Raw genomic sequence first — 23,028 nt, 5'->3', positions numbered from 1 at the left:
CCAGCTGTTCCATTAGAATCTACAGCCTTTTAGAGGTCAGTTTCATCATGGCAGAGTTTGCCAGAAAGCGGTGGGTCAACTGCATCTACAGCCAGTTTAACCCATACTTTAATAACGCTGAAATGTTAGCAAATAGCACTGCAAGTCATTCAAAGCTAAAGTACTTACTTCGACATGCTGTAGGATGGGGATTAGGACCACAGTCAATTACATTTTTGCCCTAGTTTGAGTGGAATGCTCTTCACAACAGCACAACAATCGCTGGTAGAAATGTGTGATGCGAGGGTTCGTTTGGGATAATCCAGTAATCAGTAGTCAACATCTGTAAAACATGGCAAAAGGAACTAAATAAAAACAGGAAAAGTAACTAATAGAAAAACATGATTAAATACAGTACCCTGAAGAAAAACTGTTGAAATTTTGGGGCTCCAAGTACTGCAACTATGATCGGAGATCGCTGGTTCGAATCCCAGTTGTGCACCTTGCCACCAGCTGCCGGAGCTGCCTAAGAGAGCCTGAGAGAGAACACAATTGGTCTTGCTCTCTCTGGGTGGGTAGATAAGACTTTTTTTTTTTTCATCACTCGTAGGGTGATGCCATTCAGCTCAAGGCATCTGTATCCGTCGCTGTGCTTTTCTCTAAGCATCAGCAGCAGTTTAGAGGCGGTGGCTGACTTCACATGTGTTGGAGAAGTGCTAGTGCTAGTTTTCAACCCTCAATAACAAATAAACAAACCCTTTCTCCTCAACAGTGCCTGAAAACTCTCAGAAAAAACTGCTCAGACTATTTATTTAGCTCTGTCAGTTCTATCAGTTTTATCCTCCAAACATGAGTGTTTAGAGCCTCAGTTAGCTGAAACACAGCTATCTGTGACGTGGTGTTTAGGCTGCTAGCTAGTCAGCTTGTCAAAACTTGTGCCAGAAGCAGTTAGTCATCAGCAGCTGCTAATACTATTTATTCAACTCTGTGCTCTCAAATATTATCCTCTAAACATGAGTTTTTAGAGCCTCGGTTAGCTGTATTGTGGTGTTAGCCTGTTAGCTAGTTAGCTTGTCAACACTCATGTCAGTAGCAGTTAGCCATTAGCAGCTGCACCTAGCTTCTGCTAGCTAAGCAAAGACTACCTTTGTGAAAAGTGTAAGGGTAAGTAGTAGACTTAAAAGCACTAGAAATATGTTCAAATTACGTAAAGAATTCTAAAAGTACATTTTCTGTTTCATACACTTTATGAAAATACACATTTTTCTCTGTATTATATAAAATGTATTTTTCAGCAATATGCATTAAATTATACTTTAGAAAATATATGTAAAATATATAACAAACTAAAACCTGTTTCAACAATGTGAATTAATATAATAAAATATCATTTAAAAGTAATGCACTTTAAAGTGGGATTTACAACAGAGAAAATGCACCTGAAAGAATAGATTTCTTCACTTTCTTAAGAAGCACATTTAATGAATTATTGATTTAATTATTATGTCAAACAAAGTGCATTATTTTATTTGTTTTTAAATACACTTCAAAATATTTTTTTGTCAATTTTTCATTTTAAACCTTTATTTTACCAGGCAAATCATTAAGAACAACTTCTTATTTACAATAATATAAAATAAAATATGCTTAAGTAGAACTAAGGATACAACCTCCCTTAAAGCCCTGTATATTTGTTGAATTAAAAGTATATTTGATTGTCATGTTTTGTAATATTTAAACAGTTTTTTAAGTATTTTAGTTTTAAATGGTAAAAAAATATTGAATTTACTTGATTTCATGCAAAATAGGGACTACTCTTGTGTGAGTGTATTTTACTCACATATTGAAGCATCCTTCATATGTCAACAAATGCACAATAAATTGACCTATACAATCACATAATTTTTAATATTTTAAGAATAAAAAATGATATCATGACAAGAATTAGTTGTTAGTTGTTTTGGGGTAATATTGGCTTCTGGCACCATCTGTTTGCATACTTGGTGTGTCTTTCTCTCCCAGGCTCCCAAGCTACCTCCTCCTATGTGTGCAGTTGAGCTCTATGTTGCACTGTATTTGCCTGGACTCAGTGTTAAGGGATGTCAGATCAGGTTACTGAATTCTCTGTTGCTAAGTGGGTCATGACTGACGAAGTCAGCAATTGGAAATAGTATTTAGCATTATGTCAGTAAATAGAAGTGCCATTAAATACTGCTTAAGGTGCACTCAAGTGTAGTTTCTTTACAGTAACATTAAGGTGTATACAATATGTGTATTGATGTAGTGCATTTATAATATACGTCAAGTGTATCAACAATTACGTTTTAAAACACATACTGAGATGTTTGGCTACAATGAGCAGGAAAGTAAAAGATAGACAATCAGACACAATAACACTTCATTAGCTGTTAGGCTTGGTGGTGGTAGCATCACACTGTGGAGCTGCACATTACACAAAGCAGATAATCACAGAAACCTTTAGAGAAGAAACACAGAAATGTTGGTTTGCTGAAGGAGGAGAAACCTGTACTTTGTGAAACTGAACTTAGAATTGCACTGTTATTTGTTACTTTCTGGTGTTTATTTCTAGGGAATTGTTGTGTATTTAGTTTAGTTGTGGCAGTTCCACTGCTAAAGCATTGTTCACCTTCCTGGTATTAGTGTGGAGGGTGGTTAAGGGTCTCCACTAACAGGCCATCCTTTTAAGAGAGGTTGTTTCTGTCTCGCTTCCTGTTTAAATGCTTTTAGTTGGACATGGGTCTGGCCTCATTACTCCACCATACTGACTCTGCACTACTCTAGTGAAAAGAAAGTAGATTAAAGTATACTAAGCATCATTATGCCGTAGTGCACTAAAGTGTTCTTGTAGCCACATTATTAATCAGTAGATTTAAAGAGTGCTAAAATGGAACAACTTTTTTGTACTTATTAAACTTTAATTGTATAAAAATAGTACAAAACTGTTATTTAACTTGTTAACTGTTCTTAAATTGTGCTAAATGTCCTGAACTGTACTAAAATAGAATAAAAAAACTTTAATATATGACTTAAAGTATGTAACCCCATATTTTGAATAAGCTTACAGTAAAATTATATTTTACATTACACAAATATGCTTCTTTTTCCTGTCTTTTGTAAGTAGCACACTTTTAGTATACTTTTTTGGTAAAAAAAATATATTTTAATATACTGTACTTCAATTTTTAGCGTGTTACAAATGTACTGAATTGTTTAATTAGTAGTAGTAATTTGATTTTATTAATACAAAGTTACATGATACATTGCACTTTAAGTGAACTACTGTAACAGTTGATTTCAACACACTTTGCTAAAAATGTAAAAAAAAAAGTATATTTGGAAAAAAGTATTTTAGAACTATATTGAATTACATTATACAAAAAGTGTAGTTCATAGTAGTTTATTTATTTTAAAATACAATATATTGTACTTTTTTAAAAAGCGTGATCAAAGTTAAGTTTCAAACATTTGATGAAAGCATAATATTAGTGTACTTTTAATATATTTTAGGTAAGAGCATTAATCTGTTACTTAGACATTTCTCAATATGTTTTAAGTACAATTAAGTATATATATATTTTTTTTTTCGCAAGGGTATTTATCATATTGTGTTAATATTATATAATAGTCTGAAAAACATGTTGTTTTGTGCAGATATGGCAGAATAACACACTTTATAATGCCTCTTTATCTTTATCTCTCTCTCTCTCTCTCTCTCTCTCTCAGTCTAATGTCGGGCTTGGCCGCCCTGGAGCCGAAATGCTCCAGCAGGCTGGGGCTGATCACTGTCTCCTACTACCTGTGGACCACCTTCCTAGCTGTGGTGGTGGGCATTGTCATGGTGCTGATCATCCACCCGGGCGGGATGGCCCAGAAAGAGGACAACGAGGACAGCAGCAAGACCGTCATGAGCTCCGCTGATGCCCTGCTTGACCTCATTAGGTATGCATGCTTCTAAACTGCTGCTGCTGTAAACTGAGCATCTCCATTTCCATTTATTTCTGAAGTCTCTCACAGATTCTCATCTCAGGCAGGTGTGTGCTGCAGCGCTCGGCTACGCCACCTCTCTATTTTCCATCAACAGGCTGTAATAGGATTTGAATGAGTTCAGGGAGTATTAACGGCGAGGACATGCCTGACTGATTGTACGGTCCCTCGTGTCACGTTAGTGGGAGAAGTTCTCCACATTGAGCGTGGCTTTTATTTGTGTAGATGTGGAATTGGGGAATTGAGAATCTGCACTACACTCAATACAAGACTCTTTGTTCTTTGTTGGCCGGTGGTACATACCCTACATGAGTTACATGAGAGTGTGGCTCAATATGAACAGTCAAAATGGGGTCAGAATGCATTCAAGTTGACATACAGAGTGAAAATAAGTATATGATGCACGTATTTGTCAAGTTTTCCCACCTACAAAGAATGAGATTTTTATTGTAGGTGCATTTTAACTGTAAGAGACAGATTCAACATTCACTTTGTACGATTTTTAAATATCTATGTTGCACTTTACTGCATTAAATAAACATTTAATTCAATAGAAAAACAGAACTTAACTTTTGATACGAAAACCTTTGTTTGCAATTACTGAGGTCAGACAGACATTTCTTGTAGTTCTCAAGCAAGTTTGCTCCTAGCACCACCACCTTAAAATGCCTCTTAGAGAGCCACTTCATAGTTGGCCTGGCTGTATGTTTAAGGTCATTGTCATGCTGGAAGACCCAGCCTGATCCATCTTCTTTTTTTATTTGCAGAGTTACACAACATTACATAAAAACAAAAAGACATGATATGATAATGGATAACTTTGAGAATGAAAAGACAGAAAATGAGAGGAGATAGAGAGAGAAAAAAAGGAATAAACAAACAGCAAAAAGTATTTTGCCGTGGTTGGCATATTACTACACAATATCAAAACTCTGTAACAAACATCTCAAGTTGCAAAAATGTATTTCAGGGAGGTACCCTTAGACCTGGACTTGGGGAAAAAAAACACTGCCCGCCCACACTAAAAACTGATTGGCTGACTCAAAGACTCTTTGTAGAGAACAGCGCCTTTCTCTACCTCTCCTTCATTTCCCCACACACAGTGTTGCCTGCATGCGTATTTGTGTTCACTCTTGGGACACTCATTCTAGATTCCGGGAGATTTTATCTGACTTGCGGCATCAGGGAGTTGTTATTGATATGCAACAGACTCCTGTAACTTCCAGAAGACTTGCAGAAAAGCACCCCCAAAGTATGATGTTATCACCACCATGCTTCACGGTTGGAATGTTTTTCTTGGGGTTGTACTTATCTTTCTTCTTTCCCCAAACATTTTTTTTCTTTATCGTTCATTATGGTCCAAACAACCCCTGCTCTAGTGTTTTTTTTTTGTGCAGTTGTTGTCGTATGTGGCTACGGATTGGTCTAATTCTGTGTTGGAACAGTCACATGTTTATATTTACAAAGTTTAGCATTAATATCCACTGCCTTAGTTACTCTAAGAGAAAGAGTCAAGCTGTCTCTTAAATCTCTTAAAAAAAGTGTTTGAGTTGATGATAATACTGATGATATCAGATGAGCAGGGGTCCAGTGAAGAATTCTAACTGAATAAAGACAGAACACATGGGAAGCCAACAGTTTCTCTGATTTTGCTATTTATAGGTATTTGTTTGAGTAAAATTAACATTGTTGTTTTATTCTATAAACTATGGACAACATTTCTCTCAAATTCCCCCCAAAAAATATTGTCATTTAGAGCATTTATTTGCAGAAAATGAGAAATGGCTTAAATAACAAAAAAAGAAGCAAAGCTTTCAGACCTCAAATAATGCAAAGAAAACAAGTTCATATTCATAAGAGTTTAAAGATCAATATTTGGGGGAATAACCCTGGTTTTTAATCACAGTTTTCATGAATCTTGGCATGTTCTCCTCCACCAGTCTTACACACTGCTTTAGGATAACTTTATGCCACTCTTGGCGCACGAGATCTGAAGTCAGCAAATGAATTAAAGTGGATTTGAACAGCTTTTACATGAAATGGATGTATCATTGGGGTTGGCAATTAAGTTTAGGTTGGCAATTAAGTTTGGCTGCAGGCCAGATATTTTCCAAGCCATTATGTGGCGGGCCACAAAAAATATCTGTTTTGGAAAATTAAGTGTAATAGGATGGAGTGCTACAGACTAGTAGCTCTCCAGCCCAGAAGGTTGTTGAACCTAATTGCAGAAAAGTTCATCTCAAAGCAGGTAAAACCAAGAAGAAGGGAAAAACGAAATAAATAAACACACTGCTCCTCACGTGGGATCGAACCTGTGTCATCAGGGTTGTAGTGCAATACACTACCGCTGCCCTGGCTAGTGAATTGAGACGCAGCTGGAAAAAAAACGCCCTTATAAGGAGATAGGTGGATAAGGTCCTGGGTGAAAGGTGGAAAGGCAGCAGGCAAGAATCTACGAGGTGAAAAGTAGATGTCGATTTTGTCAATATGGTTCATTTTTTTGACTGTCCTTGAGGATAAACATGAATTGGTGTGACGTATTTTTGAATGAGACGTAACACCATTTAAAATGAAGTTATAGCAGAGTTTAAAAAGGTGCATTTCTAAGGCTTGCAGCCAAAGTCTTGACTTTTGGAAATTGAAAACAAGATCTGAAGTCACCAACTGGATTGAAGTAGGCAGGTATTTGAACAGCTTTTACATGAAATGTGTGTATTATTACTATGATTATTAAGTGCTAGGGTTTCTGGAGTCACCAAATGTTATATAGATACTGACCCATGTCGGAAGCATTGTGTTTTAAAGTTTCTATTAACTTTTAAATCTGTGCAAGTGAAGGTGAGCTTTCCAGTTGGAATCCTGGATAATGCTGCTTGGCATCAGCAGCAGGAGTCAGAGAGAGCTCAATTGGCGTTGCTGTCTCTGGGTGGGTGGAGGGGCTCTCTACCCATGTCAGGCCTAATTGGATGTTGTTAGCCTGATAAACTGAAGCCGGAGTCGCTGAGTTTGTATTGCACTAGTAATAGGGGAGTCTTAATGCATGGGTGAGGTAATTGGTTTTCCAAATTGGTGAAAAAAAGGGATGGAAATAGATATATGTATATACAGTGGCGTGAAAATATATTTATCCCCTTACAGACTTCTTTTGTTTTTGCATTTTTGTCGCACTTACAATTTTCAGATTACCATACGAACTTCAAAAAGTCATTGATATCTATTAGTCTGGAAAAGGTCACAAAGTCTTTTCTAAGGCAGTGGACAAGAGTTAGAGTGATTATTCACAAACGAAACACTGATGAACCTTCCCAGGAATGGCCAGGCAACTGAAATTATTCCAAAAGGGCATAAATAACTCATCCAGGAGGTCACAAAAGAACCCAGAACAACATTTGAAAAACTGCAGGTCTCCCTCGCCTCAGTTAAGGTCAAGGACTGGTCAAAAATAATATCCATGGAGAGTTCCAGGGCATAAAAACAGAGCTGACCAAAAAAAATCAAGATTTGGTGGAATATCCCTGGTTTTCCAGTCTTACCAGTCTTACACACTGCTTTTGGATAACTTTATGTCACTCCTGGTGCAAAAATTCAAGCAGTTCAGTTTGGTTTGATGGCTTGTGATCATCCACCTTCTTCTTGATTATATTCCAGAGGTTTTTAATTTGGTAAAATCAAAGAAATTCATCATTTTAAGTGCCCCCATTTTTTTTTCAGAGCTGTACATAGGAAAATTGATTTAATAGGACTTAAGTTTACTTTCTTCAGTTCCCGAAGAAATTTACCATTGAACTACAGAACAATTGAAAGTGAAGAATGTTTAGAGCTGCACTTTAGAAAGTCCACGTGTATAAATTAACCAACATTAACTAACTGCAAGGTGTTGCTATGGTAGCAATGAAGGTTGGAAAGTTAAGGTATAAGAATAATTGACTCTGCAGTACAAAAGCAACCCCATGGCACCACACACTGACTTACCTAAGGCTCACAAAAAAAAACATGTACCTTGGCTTTTGTTTTTTTTGTTCAGTAATGTGTGAAAGATTGTTAATTTTACATTGCCAATACTTTGGCCTTGTGTTTGCACCAATGCAGCATTCATGGGAGCATCTCTTGTCTGGTCTATTGCTGCATGTGCCTCACAGTTTTTTAGCAAGGCTACCTTGTTTGGCACTCTGACATATTCTTAAATAGAACACATTTAGTTCATTGAATCATGAAATTGTTATTTGTGTTTTCTTACATTAAGGACGTATAATAGGTGTTGATATTGAGGAACAGATGACCTTCAGTCAGGAGAATCTAATTATTAATAAAATGTTACAGCAATGGGGAGTCAGGGCAGCTCAGCACAGGTGAATTTAGTGTTGTTGCTGTTGTCAAGAAATATTCAGAACCATATATTAGTGAACACATGGTGCACTGCCTAGGCTTGCCACCTTCTCAACTCCTGGAAGCGGATATGATTTTTTTCTACTGAATTTTTTTATTACTTTTTCTTGTTCTTTGTGAAATACAGTAGGCCTCTCTGAGTTGTTTATGATGCTGCACATTAAACTCTTCCTCAACCTCCATTGTCTGCAGTGGTTAATAAAAGAAAATGTTCGCAAAAACGAGTCGATCAGGAAAAGCACTGTGTCTACATCAACCTTTAAATTAGTATTCATGACCTTGCCTTGTCAGATATGAGCTAACAGCTTTAGGAACAGCGTGGCAGTTTGTTCCTGTGTTATTTGTGCGAATAACACATCAGTGTTATATGCTTTACCCATTAATTCAGAGCTAAGGAAAAAAATGGTTTGAATTTGTCTACAGAATACCCCCAGCGAAATACAGTTGAGATAGGTAGATATATGTTAAAAACAGTTCTGTTTACACTAGTAAAAAAAATCCAAACCTCTCTGCTGTGGCTTAGTCAACAAATTTCCGGGGTGAATTTTTACTTTCTGGACCTGGATTACCCACCTCTGTGTGTAAGTAACTATAGGTTTACATAGGATCTCCGGTGGATTTGGCGTTTTACAGAGACTTAGCAGGTGAACTGCACTGTTATTAGTGTAAAAATGTCTTTAGTCTAAACCGTTTTTTAATTATTCGTCTTGTTGCATCACAGTGCTGTTAGCCAATCAGAGGCAATACATTTGCATGTATGAATTTTTCATCAGCAAGAGCCGAAATCCTAAACCCCACCCCCACCCCCCCCCCCCCCCCCCACACACACACACACTCTTCCATGGGACTAAAGTGCCGCTATAAAAGATCACCGGACCACTTTTTTTCACAAAAAACGCTCAAACGGCATTCATTTATACTGGAGACCACAACTAGACTTTTTAAAATGATTGAAAAAACGATGGAATGAGACAAAAGCCCAGACGGCCAAAGAATATTTGAATAATTGAAGGTTAGAAAGATAAAGAAAATTAGTAGATCCATCTAGAGAAGCAAACACATCTACATATTGTGCAATTTCACGGCGCAGTAAACCCAGGCACCCTGGCAGAACCCAGTACTTAAAGGTTTGTCAATATGCTTCAGGATTGGTGTGTGTGATGTGTGAACGATATGGTCTCTGACTTAATAAAAAATGAGATCAATTTGTCATATAAATATTATCAAAGTGTATCTAATGACTCTTTATATATGAATCTAAATATAACATCCTAACTAAAGGGAGAGAGCCAGAAGGTAGCATAGACACTGAGGCTTCCTGAAACACCGGCATCCACCCACTCCACCCTCCACAAACTTAAGTGCAGCCTTATCTAAGAGGAAAACACTGAATAACATTACAAAAATACAAAAAATAAGCAGATCCATCCAGAGAAGCCAACAGATCTACATCTACATATTGTGCAATTTCACGGTGCAGTAAACCCAGGCACCCTTGCAGAACCCAGCACATACGGATTTGTCAATATGCTTCAGGATAAAAGACTTGAGAACATCATGTCCCATAGGAGAGACCAATTGTTATGCAGCCTTGAACTGAATCCAAATAACCATAGAACATCAGGCGCCATAGTGCAGTATTGGGTCATGAAGTGTGATTGACTCTAGGTTCTTAGAAAAAGGTGTTCTTGGACTGGAACCCTTTATGATTTGGCTTGGCTTGATTTGAATTTTTATCAGGTTCTTAGGGTGTACTCACACTAGGTACGCTTTGCTGGTATCGATTTTAAATGTGAGACCAACACAACATAGCACATACTTGTGAACTGCAACAAAATAATAGATCGTTTTCAAAATTGTAAATAAAAATCTAAAAAATGTCACATGTAAAAGTATTCAGTCCTCTTTACTCTAATCCCTGTGTGTAATTTAGTCTCAGGGAAAACCTCAGTGGTTTGTTAAAAAACTCTAATAAACAAACTGCATCATGAAGACCAAGGAACTCAGCAGACAGGTCAGAGATAACGTTGAGGAGAAGTTTAAAGCAGGGTTAGGTTATGAACACATATCTCAAGCTTTAAGCATAACAAGGAGCACTGTTTAATCCATCATCCAAAATTGGAAACAATATTCTACATGGCCGTTCACCCAAACTGACAGATCGAGCAAAGAAAGTCAAGTGGTCCATGGTCACTCTGGAGGAGCTGCAGAAATCCACAACTCAGATGTGATCCTCACTGTGAAACATGGTGGTGGCAGCATCATGCTGTGGGGAGGCTTTTCTTTAGCAGGGACAGGAAAGCTGGTCAGACTTGATGGGAAGATGGATGCAGCCAAATACACAGTTAAATCCTGGAAGTTTTACCTTCCAGCAAGACAATGACCCTAAACATGATGGTTTAGATCAAATAATATTCATGTGTAAGAATGGCCCAAACAAAATCCTGACCTAAATATCACTGAGCATAATAATAATAATATGTAATATATGATAATAATAATATCATGAGACGAGACACGATACTGGGTTCACGATAACGAGACGAGATTATAAAAATAAAATTGTAAAGAAAACGTCAAAAATGAAAAATGGCTTGAAAAGTCATGAAAAGAGTTTTATTTGACAAAATCATATTACGCAAACTTAACCCTTGTGTGGTGTTCGGGTCTGTGGGACCCGTTTTCATTTTCATCAAACGATACTAAAAAAATATTTTTTCTAACTCAAACTCATTGGCATTGGCTCATTTTTTGTGAAAAACATATATCAAAACACATTTTCGATAAACACACACTGTACACCCCCCCCCCCCTACACATTTATATTACATACAGTATGTTTGGCCAAGGGCTAATAAACATTGCTTCATTTGTAAATTTGAAACTAAACAAATTTTCTACTCATATCTTGAGTTTAATTCATTTTCTTTTACATTTTATTAAAAAACTAATAAAAAAAAGAGTAGCACTTTTTGAAAGAAATGTAACATAAGAAAGGTAAAGGGCAAATATTAACCATGTAAGCTGTTTATATTACTTGAAATTTAGGTGAAGCAAGCATGTGTAAAGCGTTTTAATGTAGAATTGCTTAATTTTGCTGAATTAAATACAAGTAACAAAGTAAACGAGTAACAAAAATATGAACACCACACAAGGGTTAACAGACTGGTTTCTCTCACACATTGATTTTTATAAGAAATAAGAATAAAAAATAAAAATAACAATAAAACTTTTCTAGGTCTTATATTGTGCAAACAATAAGTGCAAACCACAACCAGTCATATTAAGCCTATGGTTTGTGTTTTTTCCTCCTAAATATCTTGTAATTTAATTATGCATAACCATAACCAGTCATATTAAGACTATGCTTGAAGTATGACAACTGCCTATGAAACAGTCATGTGTAGGATTTACTTACAGTATTTACATATGGTTTGAGTCTTGTTGGTCACTCTGTTACCGTTTATTGTTTCCACTGGAGCCAAAATGCAGCCAGACATACAACTTAAAAAGGGGGTATGCAGCCTACGCGATGCATAGGGGCGCTGCACTAAGGGGGGCGCCAAATGAAAGCCCCAAATACATTTTCTCTCAGGAGAAACAGCCAATCAGCTTGCTGGTTTTGCGGAGCGCGGTGGGCTAGTAATGACAGAACGTATCTCCTCCACCCGCCCACCCCCGTGCGTGTTGCCAGATCCCGCTTAAAAAGTCTACAGGTTAAAGCTTGACGAGAAATCTCATCACACCTCTAGTTGATGAGTTGTAAGATAGCAAAGAGCATTGTGACGCACCTTGTGAAGGGTGTACAATCGCACCCCATGTTTATCTCGTGTTCTGTCAGCTATTGTTGAATAAATGTTCAGAGGTTCAGAGATCATGTGTGTTCAGTTCACGCTGTTTCATTTCATGTGCAGAATTCCACAGTATTTTATTAATACGTCTTTTCATTCAGCTCAAATATTTCCACTTCACAGGAGGTCCATTTACACTCAACCTTTAAAAACAACTTCTGACAGCAGCAGGTCATCTCAGGTTCAATAGCTGATGTTAGCTTCTGACCCATCACAAAGGCTAAAGAGTCTTAATGTCTACAGATGCTAAGAAAAACACATTTTTGCTATGCTGCCACAAAATCTATTAGCTTATTTAGCATATGAAAGCTGATTTACTGAGCCCAGAGTCTGGAGAAAGAGAGAAACAAAGCTCTGGGAGGCTGTTATGTGTGGGAGACAATTAGCTATTTGTGTGTAGCATCAGCAATAATGATAGCAGTATAGTGGGCTCAGGGTCAGGGGTCAGGTTTCAGTGTCAGTGTGTGGTATTCCACTCCATAATCTGCTGAGGAGGTCATCTTGAAAATTCACTGAAAGGTCCAAAGTGGAGTCAGTTAGCAGTTAGCTTGAAAGGATGATTAGCTTTTATGGCTAATGATTTCAGGAGATGAGGGGATGAATCATCAGCAGATCATTTGAAGAGACAGTAACACTTTCTTATGATTGTCATGTCTAGTAGACTCTATTAACATACTTATGAACATAATCATAATCATAATTAAACAGATCTCACACGCAGATGCAAATCAAAATATACTTTATTGTTTAAAGTATTACATTTATTTGATAAAGTATTATCAAAAACAAGAGCGTGAACACAGGCAATGGAAAACACATTGTGCAAAGATAAATCCGTCAAAAAGCTGGAGTGTGTCCCTTTAATAGGGCCTAGCCCAGGTGTGTTCAGTATTCAGGTGAAAGACTTCCTGGAGGTGCTGGGTGCAGATGTGTCACGTGATTGAGAACAGGTGTGATGTCAGTATGTGGTGCATTGTGGGCAATGTATTCCACTGACTTAAGTTCTCAGCAGGCAGAGCTAAGTATGGGAGAGACAGGGGTGCACTCAGCATCAGGCGTGACACATAACGCATTATAATGCATCCATAAAGCATTTTAAACATGGTTATAAATATTTATAAAAATGTAGAACGAACACATTATAGCCATGTTTGTTATTTATTATGAATTGTGATCATAATGCATCATCATCTGCGTTAAAAGGTGTAATGTGAGAACACCTTAACGAAGCATGCTATAATAACTTTTACGGTAACACTTTCTATGAATGTCATCTTTATTAGACACTATAACCACATTCATAACATATTATAATGCATTCATAAGGCATTAAAAACATGGCTATAAATATTTATAAAAATACATAACCCATTATAGCCATGTTTATTAAGCATTATGACCTGTTATCATAATACATTATAAGCTGTGCTTATAATATATATGTTAAAATTATTAAAGTATATCTCTATCATTAATAATCTAGTCCTACAATGAAAGCCTGGCACTTCACTTAGAGCGCACAAAGACCTGTTATAATACATTATAATTGACTATAACTAATTATATTCAAGTATAAACTTATATATATATATATATATATATATATATATATATATATATATATATATATATATATGTACTTATTATATTCAAGACAAGAATAATTTATGAGTGGTTAAAGCTATATTGGTAACACTTTCTTTGAATGTCATCTCTATAAGACTCCATAAACATACTCATAACACATTATAATGCATTCATAAGGCATTATAAACGAGGCTATACATATTTATAAAAATTAATAATTCTTTATAGCAATGTTTATTATGCATTACGAACTGTGATTATAATGCATTAATAGCTGTGTTTATAACATGTTGTACATCAATAACAAGAAACTCAATCCCTGCTTGCAGACTTTATCATGACTAAAAAAGCTTCCAACTTATAAACACACCCTCAGTAATCCTATAAATATATATTTTAACCACTCATAAATTATTCTTGTCTTAAATATAATATTAATTATAGTTAATTATAATGTATTATAACAGGTCTTTGTGCGCTCTAAGTAAAGTGCCAGACTTTTGTCTGGCCTATGCGACACACACACACCACTCAGCGACACAAACAAATCCATGGAGGCAGGCGAGAGAAGCGCGTTTTGTAGCAGAGGTTTGAGAAGCTTCTGTTAATGAGGTACAACCACTCCACTGTTTCACTCTTAACATGTGATTACAAAACAAAGTACACATGATGTCAGCCTAGACCATAGACACGGTTTTGTTTTATAAAACTACTCCTTGCTGCCCTGCAGAGAACAACAGGTTCAATGTTCAGTTTTACAGTGTTAAATATTTTAGGTCAAGAAAGACTTTCTTTATTTTATATTTTTTATAAAAAGTATTTATGTTAAGTGAAATTAAGAAAGACCATATTTTATTTTTTTTAAAACAATTATTTATGTTAAGTTAATTTATGAAAAAAAATATTTTTTCAGGAAATAGTAAAACTTTAAATTGCTAGAGATACATTGTTGCTGTTAAAAATGCATTTTCCAATAAAGGTAGTATTGGCAAAACAGGTTATAATGTTTATGTTAAGGTGGCGGGAGGTGGTGTCTGCAGCTGCTGAAAGTAACTAATAAAGTAACTTGCAAAGTAACTTAGTTACTTTTAAAATCAAGTAACTTAGTTACTTTTTAAAGGAGTAATCAGTAATCGGATTACTTTCTCAAAGTAACTATACCATCACTGACAGCGGTAGATCGTTCGTCCGCTCTGTTATAGTGTGCACCAAAATACTGCTGCTCACCCGAGTGTATCGAACCAAACAGTCCGAACCAAACGGTTCGATAAAAAACAGAGAACCGTTGCATTCCTAATAGATGATATAAACATGATATTCAAAGAAAAGTGTTATAAACAAACCCACATTGCCATATTGTAAATATAGCATGGAAAACAGACTGCTGTTTACAAAACAACAATAATAAATCTCTACAAAAACTGCATAGCCCGTTCATTTCTATGCTTAGTCTACTCTTGCACGTTGTGTACTTTGTGTCCCAAATGCAATATTTAGCCTGGCCTGAAAAAGGATGAATGGAGGTCTGACGTCACAGAGCCAAAGAGCTCTTAGCCAAAGGGACTTATTTTGAGGAGCACTTTACTAAATGCAGGGTATGGACCTGTTGTTAGCCCCTGTCTGCATTGTGGCATCAAGGTTGTCTTTTTTTTTTTTTTTTTGAGTTTCTGGCTACCATGGAGACAGTCCAGACATAGGTTGTATTTGCACAGGAACTTCCATTAAGTCTCAAAGACTGCTTTCATCTAATGCTGCCTCCCAGAAGGTCAGTGTCTACACCAGCCTGTTCTGTTCTTCTTAAAACCAAGAACAATGAAACTCTTTTTGCTTTCCTCTTTGAGCTTCCCAGTAGATGGGGAACCTTTTAAAATGTGGTAGGCGGGAGGTAGTGAAGAAAAACGGAGAACATGTCGCTTTGTAACTTTGTTTCAGGACACATTCTTCCCACATTCTGCTCCTTTTAATGAAACATCCATTTGGACCGTCAGTTCCTGTTCTACAAATGTGCATTACATACAGCTAGCATTGTTAGCAGTGTTGCTAAACTTCATGCAGGATAAATGGTTAACACAATTCTGGTAAATCAAAGTAAAAGAATGAGCCAATTCTGTACAAGTCACCTCTTGCCACTAATGACTGCACTATAATAACTAATAACTGCATTAAAGAGTAACAGTAAAGAATTGTTTAATGAGATTATGGTGTAAAACTGTAAAACAATGGCAATGCATTCTGGGATACCCTATAAAAACATCTGCTTCCTCTATATATAACAGTAACATTGGAGCAAAAAAAAAAATAAACAGGTGATTATATTCAAGTCATTTCCAAGTTCTGCTTTGTTTCGAAACTAAACACCAGAAAAACACATAAATCTACAGTGAAATGAAAAAGTTTGGGCACTGCTGAAACTTTTCATGATTTTTATTTAGAAATCATTGGTTCAACAATTTCAGTTAAATATATCATATATCAGAAAACCACAATGAAGTTTATAGGGTTTACAGAAAGTGTGTAATAATTCTTGAAACAAAATTAGGCAGGTGTATAAATTTGGGCACCCTTGTAATTTTATTGTTAAGTGGGTTTGGGAAGTTCATTCATGACCCTTGACCTACATACACAGGTAAATCCAACTATAAGAAAGGGTCTCTTGCAAGTTTTTCTCCTCTTTGCATCTTTTCTGAAGAGTGGCAATATGGGAGCCTCAAAACACAACTCTCAAATGACCTGAAAACAAAGATTGTTCAACATCATGGTTTAGGGGAAGGATATAAAAAGTTCAAATCTCAGAGATTTCAGCTGTCAGTTTCCACTGTGAAAAACCTAGTGAGGAAATATAAGAAAACAGGCCCAGTTCTAGTTAAGACCCGAAGTGGCAGAAAAAAGAAAAATCTCAGATAAGCAGAGGAGAAGGATGATGAGAACAGTCATAGTCAACCCTTAGACCTCCAGAGCTCCAACATCATCATTTTGCTGCAGAGAGGCTGAGAGGCTGTATGGGAGAGTAATGCAGAATAAGCCTTTTCTGAGCACACACCACAAACAGAGTCGCTTCAGGTATGCTAAAGCACATTTGGACAAGCCAGCTTCATTTTGGAATAAGGTGCTGTGGACGGATAAAAATAAAATTGAGTTATTTAGAGGGCGGTATGCACGGTGGAAAAAGAACACAGCATTCCAAGACAGAAACTAGCAAACACAGTAAAATGTGGTGGTGGTCCATCATGCTGTGGGGCTGTGTGATCAGTACAGGTACTGGAAATCTTGTTAAAGTTGAGGGTCACAAAGATTCCAGTTAATATCAGCAGATTCTTGAGAACAATGTTTAAGAAGCAGTGACAAAGTTGAAGTTGAAGCACCAGGGCTGGATACCTCAACAAGACAACGACCCTAAACACTGCTAAATAAAGATCTACTGAAGCATTCCTGCAGAGGAACAAGTACAACGTTCTGAAATGATCATCTCAGTCCTCAGACCTGAATATTATTGAAGATCTGTGGTGTGATTTAAAGCAGGCTGTTCATGATCAAAACTGAATTAGAGATGTTTTTAAAGAAGAATGGTCCGAAATACCTTCAACAATGAACATCTGGCTGCTGATGTTTGCCTGGCTAATTTTAAGTCAGTGGCCCACCTGTGTTTTTCGTTGCCAAGATAGCAATACTCCAGAAATTTACCTGAACACACCTCACTTCCAGACCACAATGCCCATCAGCTTAGATACATTTCGAAGCTCCTTTGCAATGTAAACGAAGCAGCCGAACGACACGAAAATAGACTGTTGGCGGGGTGTAAGGTAGCAATGAGCCTTAACTCTAGACAGTGGCATATTTAAATGAATCAGCATAAAACATTTAAGCATTTAATTCAAATGTAAACCAGCATTATTCAGTGTGGGCTCCTACACTCTTACACTGCTGCATGCAATTCCTTAATTAACACAAGTTACTGTTAATGATAGTTTTGTTTTCGTTTGTTTGGTTTACTTCAAATGAATATGTAAATATATCTGTAAATATACAGTTGTGTGTTTATGCATGTACTTTCCTTCTAATGCTACTAATGGCTTCTTAATGACTGTACCACCCACAATAATTAGTATTAAGCACTGTTTATGATATTGTGTCTCCATCAAGGATGTTTCAATAACACACTGTGTGTTGATCATATATTTATTGACTCAATTAATGCCATCGTGTTTCCCACAGAAGAGAATAATGAAATTAACAGGTATACAAATAACACTTGATTACAGGCCTGTTGAGAACGTTTCCATGTAATAAATGGACAATCATTCCTGTCTGAGTCGTTATTGGGATCTAGCTGAATGCAGTAAATGAAAGGATTTTAATATGATGGGATTTGAAAAGATTTTACCTTCACAAAATAATAATAAATGAAAGGTTACTGCAGGTCTGCTTTGTATTGAGAGTTACACACTAATCCCCCCAGCACAATCCCTTCATATCAAACTCCTCATTGCTGTGTTTTGATGAAAACAGGAAATGATCAGTTCTTAGACTAAATGGTTAATCACGACTCCCTCAGCTTGACGTTCCCCTGATTTTGCATTGGATTTATACCTGGCCACTTTATTAGAAACACCTACTTTGTGCTTCCACTCCCTGGCCACTTTATTGGAAACAATTCCTTAGTACTTCCACTAACTGGCCACTATATTGAAAACTTTTACTTTGTGCTTCAACTGACTGATCACTTTACTAGAAACATTTACCTTATTCTTTCACAAACTGGCCACTTTATTAGAAACACCTACCTTTTACTTCCACTTTCTGGCTACTTTCTTAGAAACCCCTCCTTTCTGCTTCCACTCACTGGCCACTTTATTAGAAACCCCTCCTTTCTGCTTCCACTCACTGGCCACTTTATTAGAAACCCCTCCTTTCTCCTTCCACTCACTGGCCACTTTATTAGAAATCCTTGCTTTCTGCTTTCCCTGACTGGCCACTTTATTAGAAACACTTACCTTGTGTCTTCAATAACTGGCCATTTTATAAGAAACATTTACTTTTTACTTCCACTTTCTGGCCACTTTATTAGAACCCCCTAACTTGTCCTTTCACTAACTGGCCACTTTATTAGAAACATTACCGTGTGCTTCCACGCACTGGCCACTTTATTAGAAACACTTACCTTGTGCTTTCACTCACTGGCCACTTTACCAGAAACACTTACCTTGTGCTTCCACTCACTGGCCACTTTATCAGAAACACTTACCTTGTGCTTTCACTCACTGGCCACTTTATTAGAAACACTTACCTTGTGCTTTCACTCACTGGCCACTTTATTAGAAACACTTACCTTGTACTTTCACTTACTGGCCACTTTATTAGAAACATTACCTTGTGCTTCCACTCACTGGCCACTTTATTAGAAACACTTACCTTGTACTTTCACTTACTGGCCACTTTATTAGAAACATTACCTTGTGCTTCCACTCACTGGCCACTTTATTAGAAACACTTACCTTGTGCTTCCACTCACTGGCCACTTTATTAGAAACCCTTCCTTTCTACTGTCGCAAACTGGCCACTTTATTAGGTACGTTCTTTGCTCCACTTTCTGGCCACTTTATTAGAAACCCCCAGCGTGTGTTTCCACTCACTGGTCACTTTGTTAATAATGTTTCACACAGAAAAGAAAGCTCTGCAGTACATAAAACATATTTGATCATATTTATACATTTTAAATGCATTTTATAACTACGTTGCACATAAGGGGTATTAATGTATTGTTTTTTTATTTGTTTTCCCCAATAGAAACATGTTTCCTGCCAATTTGGTTCAAGCTACGTTTCAGCAGGTGAGTCATATCAGCTAAAAACAAGTTTTTTTTTTCTCAGTGTATCCTGTGGCTCTGTAATAATTGTAGTGATATAATCCTTGAGGATGCTGAGAGACATTTTTGGAGTGCTCGAGTTCATGTTCCAAAACAGTCAAGAGGTCTGTTCAGGACAGAACCAGAAATCTTTGTCCTTACAGAAAGTTAACAAAGTGTTCAGATTCAAGAAGATGACTCATGCCTCTACTCACTGGCCACTTTATTAGAAACTCCTACATAAAGGTAATTAGTTTTCAAAGGTTAAATCGTTTTGCCAAATTGACTTGGAATTAAATCTCAAGTTACATGCACAATAATTCAAAATTCAAAGAGAAGAACCTTCATGCACTCACTGTCTCTGTAGTGTGTGTGTGTGTGTGTGGGTGTTTGTGAGTTAAACACACAAGTGGATGTCAGTTTCTATGTGTGCAACACAAATTGTAAAGAGCAATAACCCAGCTAATATTTGATTAGTAGAACCTTTTTCTGAACGTTACAATTAATCTTCAATCTGTCAATGTTGTTAAAATGTTCTTACAACATTTTTATTTAACATTAATTTTTAGTGTTGGGAATGTTACTTTTAACATTTCCATAATGTTAGTATTCGCCTAGCTTGTAATGTTCTTATACTTTTGTGATGCAACTCATTTTTATGTTACACCGCATAACCTTCCTGGAACCTTTTTAAAATATTGATAAACATCCTTGTGATATTCTCTGTTAAGTTGGAAAATAGGTTAACATATGTGTTGCCTATTAAAAAGGAACAGTGAAATTAAACAACAAAAAGCTCAAAAACAGCTTTTTTTGCCTGTTTACATTACAGATCTTAAACTGAATTCACTTAAACATTCTGTATCTGTCATTTTTAATACATTTGTCTTAAACTCAATGTTCTCAGACAGATGGTTTTACAATCCTTTAATATACATTTATTTCTAACACAAGGAGGATGAAGACTAGCACATGCCTCCGACGATACATTTGAAGTCAGACTCCGCCTCTTTTCCAACTGTTGCTGATGTAGCATTGCTGAGTAGCATCACAGCGCGCTTGGAGCAAAGCAAAGCGACTCAGTTTCAATACATCAGCTCACAGATGCCTTGTGCTGATAATCATCACCCTAAAAGGGATGAAGGGAAAGAGTGCCCTCTACCCACCCAGAGAGAGCATAGCCAATTGTGCTTTCTCAGGGCTCTGGCAGCTGATGGCAAGCTGCATGACCGGGAATCGAACCAGCGATCTCCTGATCATAGTGGTAGCACAACTCTGTGTCCTATTGTTTTACAATCCTAATGGAAACATTGTGAACTAAACTGAGAACTTGTAAAAACTGATTCTTTCTGTTTATTCAGTACCGCACCAATAGCGTCCCCATCATGAAGACACCCAAGACGACGGTCAGCAGCCTGACGGAGACCACCACACGCCGGCCACTCATCTACGACGTGCAGGACGACAACGGCTCTGACGTCCAGAACTTCCAGTTAGACCTCACGCCTCCGCCAGACGTGGTGTTCCGCACTCTGCCTGGAACTAGTGAGGGCATGAACGTCCTGGGCATCGTCATCTTCTCCGCAACCATGGGTATGTTCTCTGTTATACTGCAGACCTTCAACAGTGGCTTAGCTAGCAATTGATGGTCAGTGTTTGCTGTTGATGTACCTCTGTTACAAACTTTTATATGGAATCAAATATATATATATAAATATAATATTTTTACTATTTCCAATCCAGTAATCAGATTAAAGTTACCTATCCAAGTCACTGTGCGTTACTCTCTCTCTCCACCTCACTCACACACACACATACACACACACACACACACACACACACACACACCGCTCCCTTCCACATCCCCCCTCCGCTCCCCCCCAATCACACGCGTCTCGCTTGCTCCACTGTCTCTCTCTTGCACTCGGCGTGTCTTTAGTTTCCGCCCATTCTCGTTTTTCCACCAGTTCTCGGGCTCCCTATCTCTTTATAAAGGCGTTTTTTTCCCGGCCGTGTCCCAATTCACTAGCCAGGGCAGCGGTCTGCGCAGATCTGATTGGCAGAGGAGAGCGTTTGAAGATTTTACACCACACGTGATTGGTCTGCAAGAGCTCGTTTACCGTAAAGACAAGAAAAGTTCTGACGCTTTAAATGAACACTGTCAAAATTAAATTATATTTTTTTATAAAACAAGTATTCATGTTTAGTGAAATCAAGAAAGACCATATTTTATTTTTTATTAAAAAAATATTTATTTTAAGTTAATTTAAGAGAAATGGTCTTTTACAGTTTTTCTGGATTGGTTACACACATTTTCTGAAAACATGCCTCATATTCTCCGAACTCTACACACAAATCCAACAAACACACACACAATGGGCAAAACCCTTCAATTCTCCTGCAAAATGAAACTTTACATTCAAAACAGTTTTATCTCTTCACAAAAGGCCATTTTGTGTTCAGATGACACACACAAACTATCATATGAACAGACAATTAAAAAAAGCATTTAAACACTGATGTGCTCAGTGTAAAACACCATTCTCCATTCATCATAATGACTTTTTGTTCAGTGTTACACTTACTACAGACATTAAATACATAAGTGCGTTGTAAAATATTTTAGAATATTGTTTTTATACTCAGAACACACAAATATACTGTAACAAACATGTTTTATTTTTCCCACAAAACAATGTACACAGTGTACATCCCAACCAACACAAAGTTGCACATACAGTGCAGAAGATTTTACTGTATACAGTTACAGTTTTTCCCAAATGTTTAAACGCATTTCTATAAAATTGGCTCAATTTCTCAAAACTCTAAACACAAACTGCAAATTATTAACTGCTTTGTTAAAACTCTACAAATCTCCAGCAAAACTGATTCCTTCCACCAAAACAACACACACAGCTATTTTATGCTTATCTCTTACAGAGCATCAAATAAACACTGACACAATCAATTCAAAGCACTGTTATCAGAAGTATTTGGTTCTGTTTTTGACTTCATGAGGCCACTGTACAAATTCAAATGCACACAAGTCCATGGAAATATATTGTCTTTCTGTTGTTTTTATTTATTTAGTGTGGTGTAGGACCCCCCATTTACAGTACTACACAAATGTAAGCTATATTTACTGTATGTAAAATGGTGCAAAACTGTAATTTTCACCTATTTTCACAATGAGAAACATGATAAGGAAAATTCACATACAAAGAGGACACAAAAATGTATTTATTGCAAAATGCAAAGAAACAGATCACTGTTCATCAGACCCCTGATCTCGGTCAGACCAGAGGACTCATCTACATCAGCTGCAATATTCTCCCTCGCCAAACAGCGGGGGAAAAATGCCTTGCATGGCAAATCCAT

At 36.9% G+C, this 23,028-nt stretch overlaps 1 protein-coding gene across 1 annotated transcript in view; it reads left to right on the top strand.

Annotated features, from left to right (window-relative positions):
* slc1a7b (solute carrier family 1 member 7b) overlaps nucleotides 1-23,028 on the top strand; it is a 108,127-nt gene that overhangs the window by 61,247 nt on the left and 23,852 nt on the right. Inside the window, exons 3-5 of the mRNA XM_007233109.3 lie at nucleotides 3,724-3,939; nucleotides 19,593-19,635; nucleotides 21,012-21,243. Coding sequence (XP_007233171.2) covers nucleotides 3,724-3,939; nucleotides 19,593-19,635; nucleotides 21,012-21,243 — 491 coding nt within the window. The remainder of the gene's footprint in view (nucleotides 1-3,723; nucleotides 3,940-19,592; nucleotides 19,636-21,011; nucleotides 21,244-23,028) is intronic.

The sequence above is a fragment of the Astyanax mexicanus genome, chromosome 13 (assembly GCF_023375975.1).
Source record: "Astyanax mexicanus isolate ESR-SI-001 chromosome 13, AstMex3_surface, whole genome shotgun sequence".
Classification (NCBI taxonomy): Eukaryota; Metazoa; Chordata; class Actinopteri; order Characiformes; family Acestrorhamphidae; genus Astyanax; species Astyanax mexicanus.
This window is presented reverse-complemented; position numbering and strand designations above follow the sequence as displayed.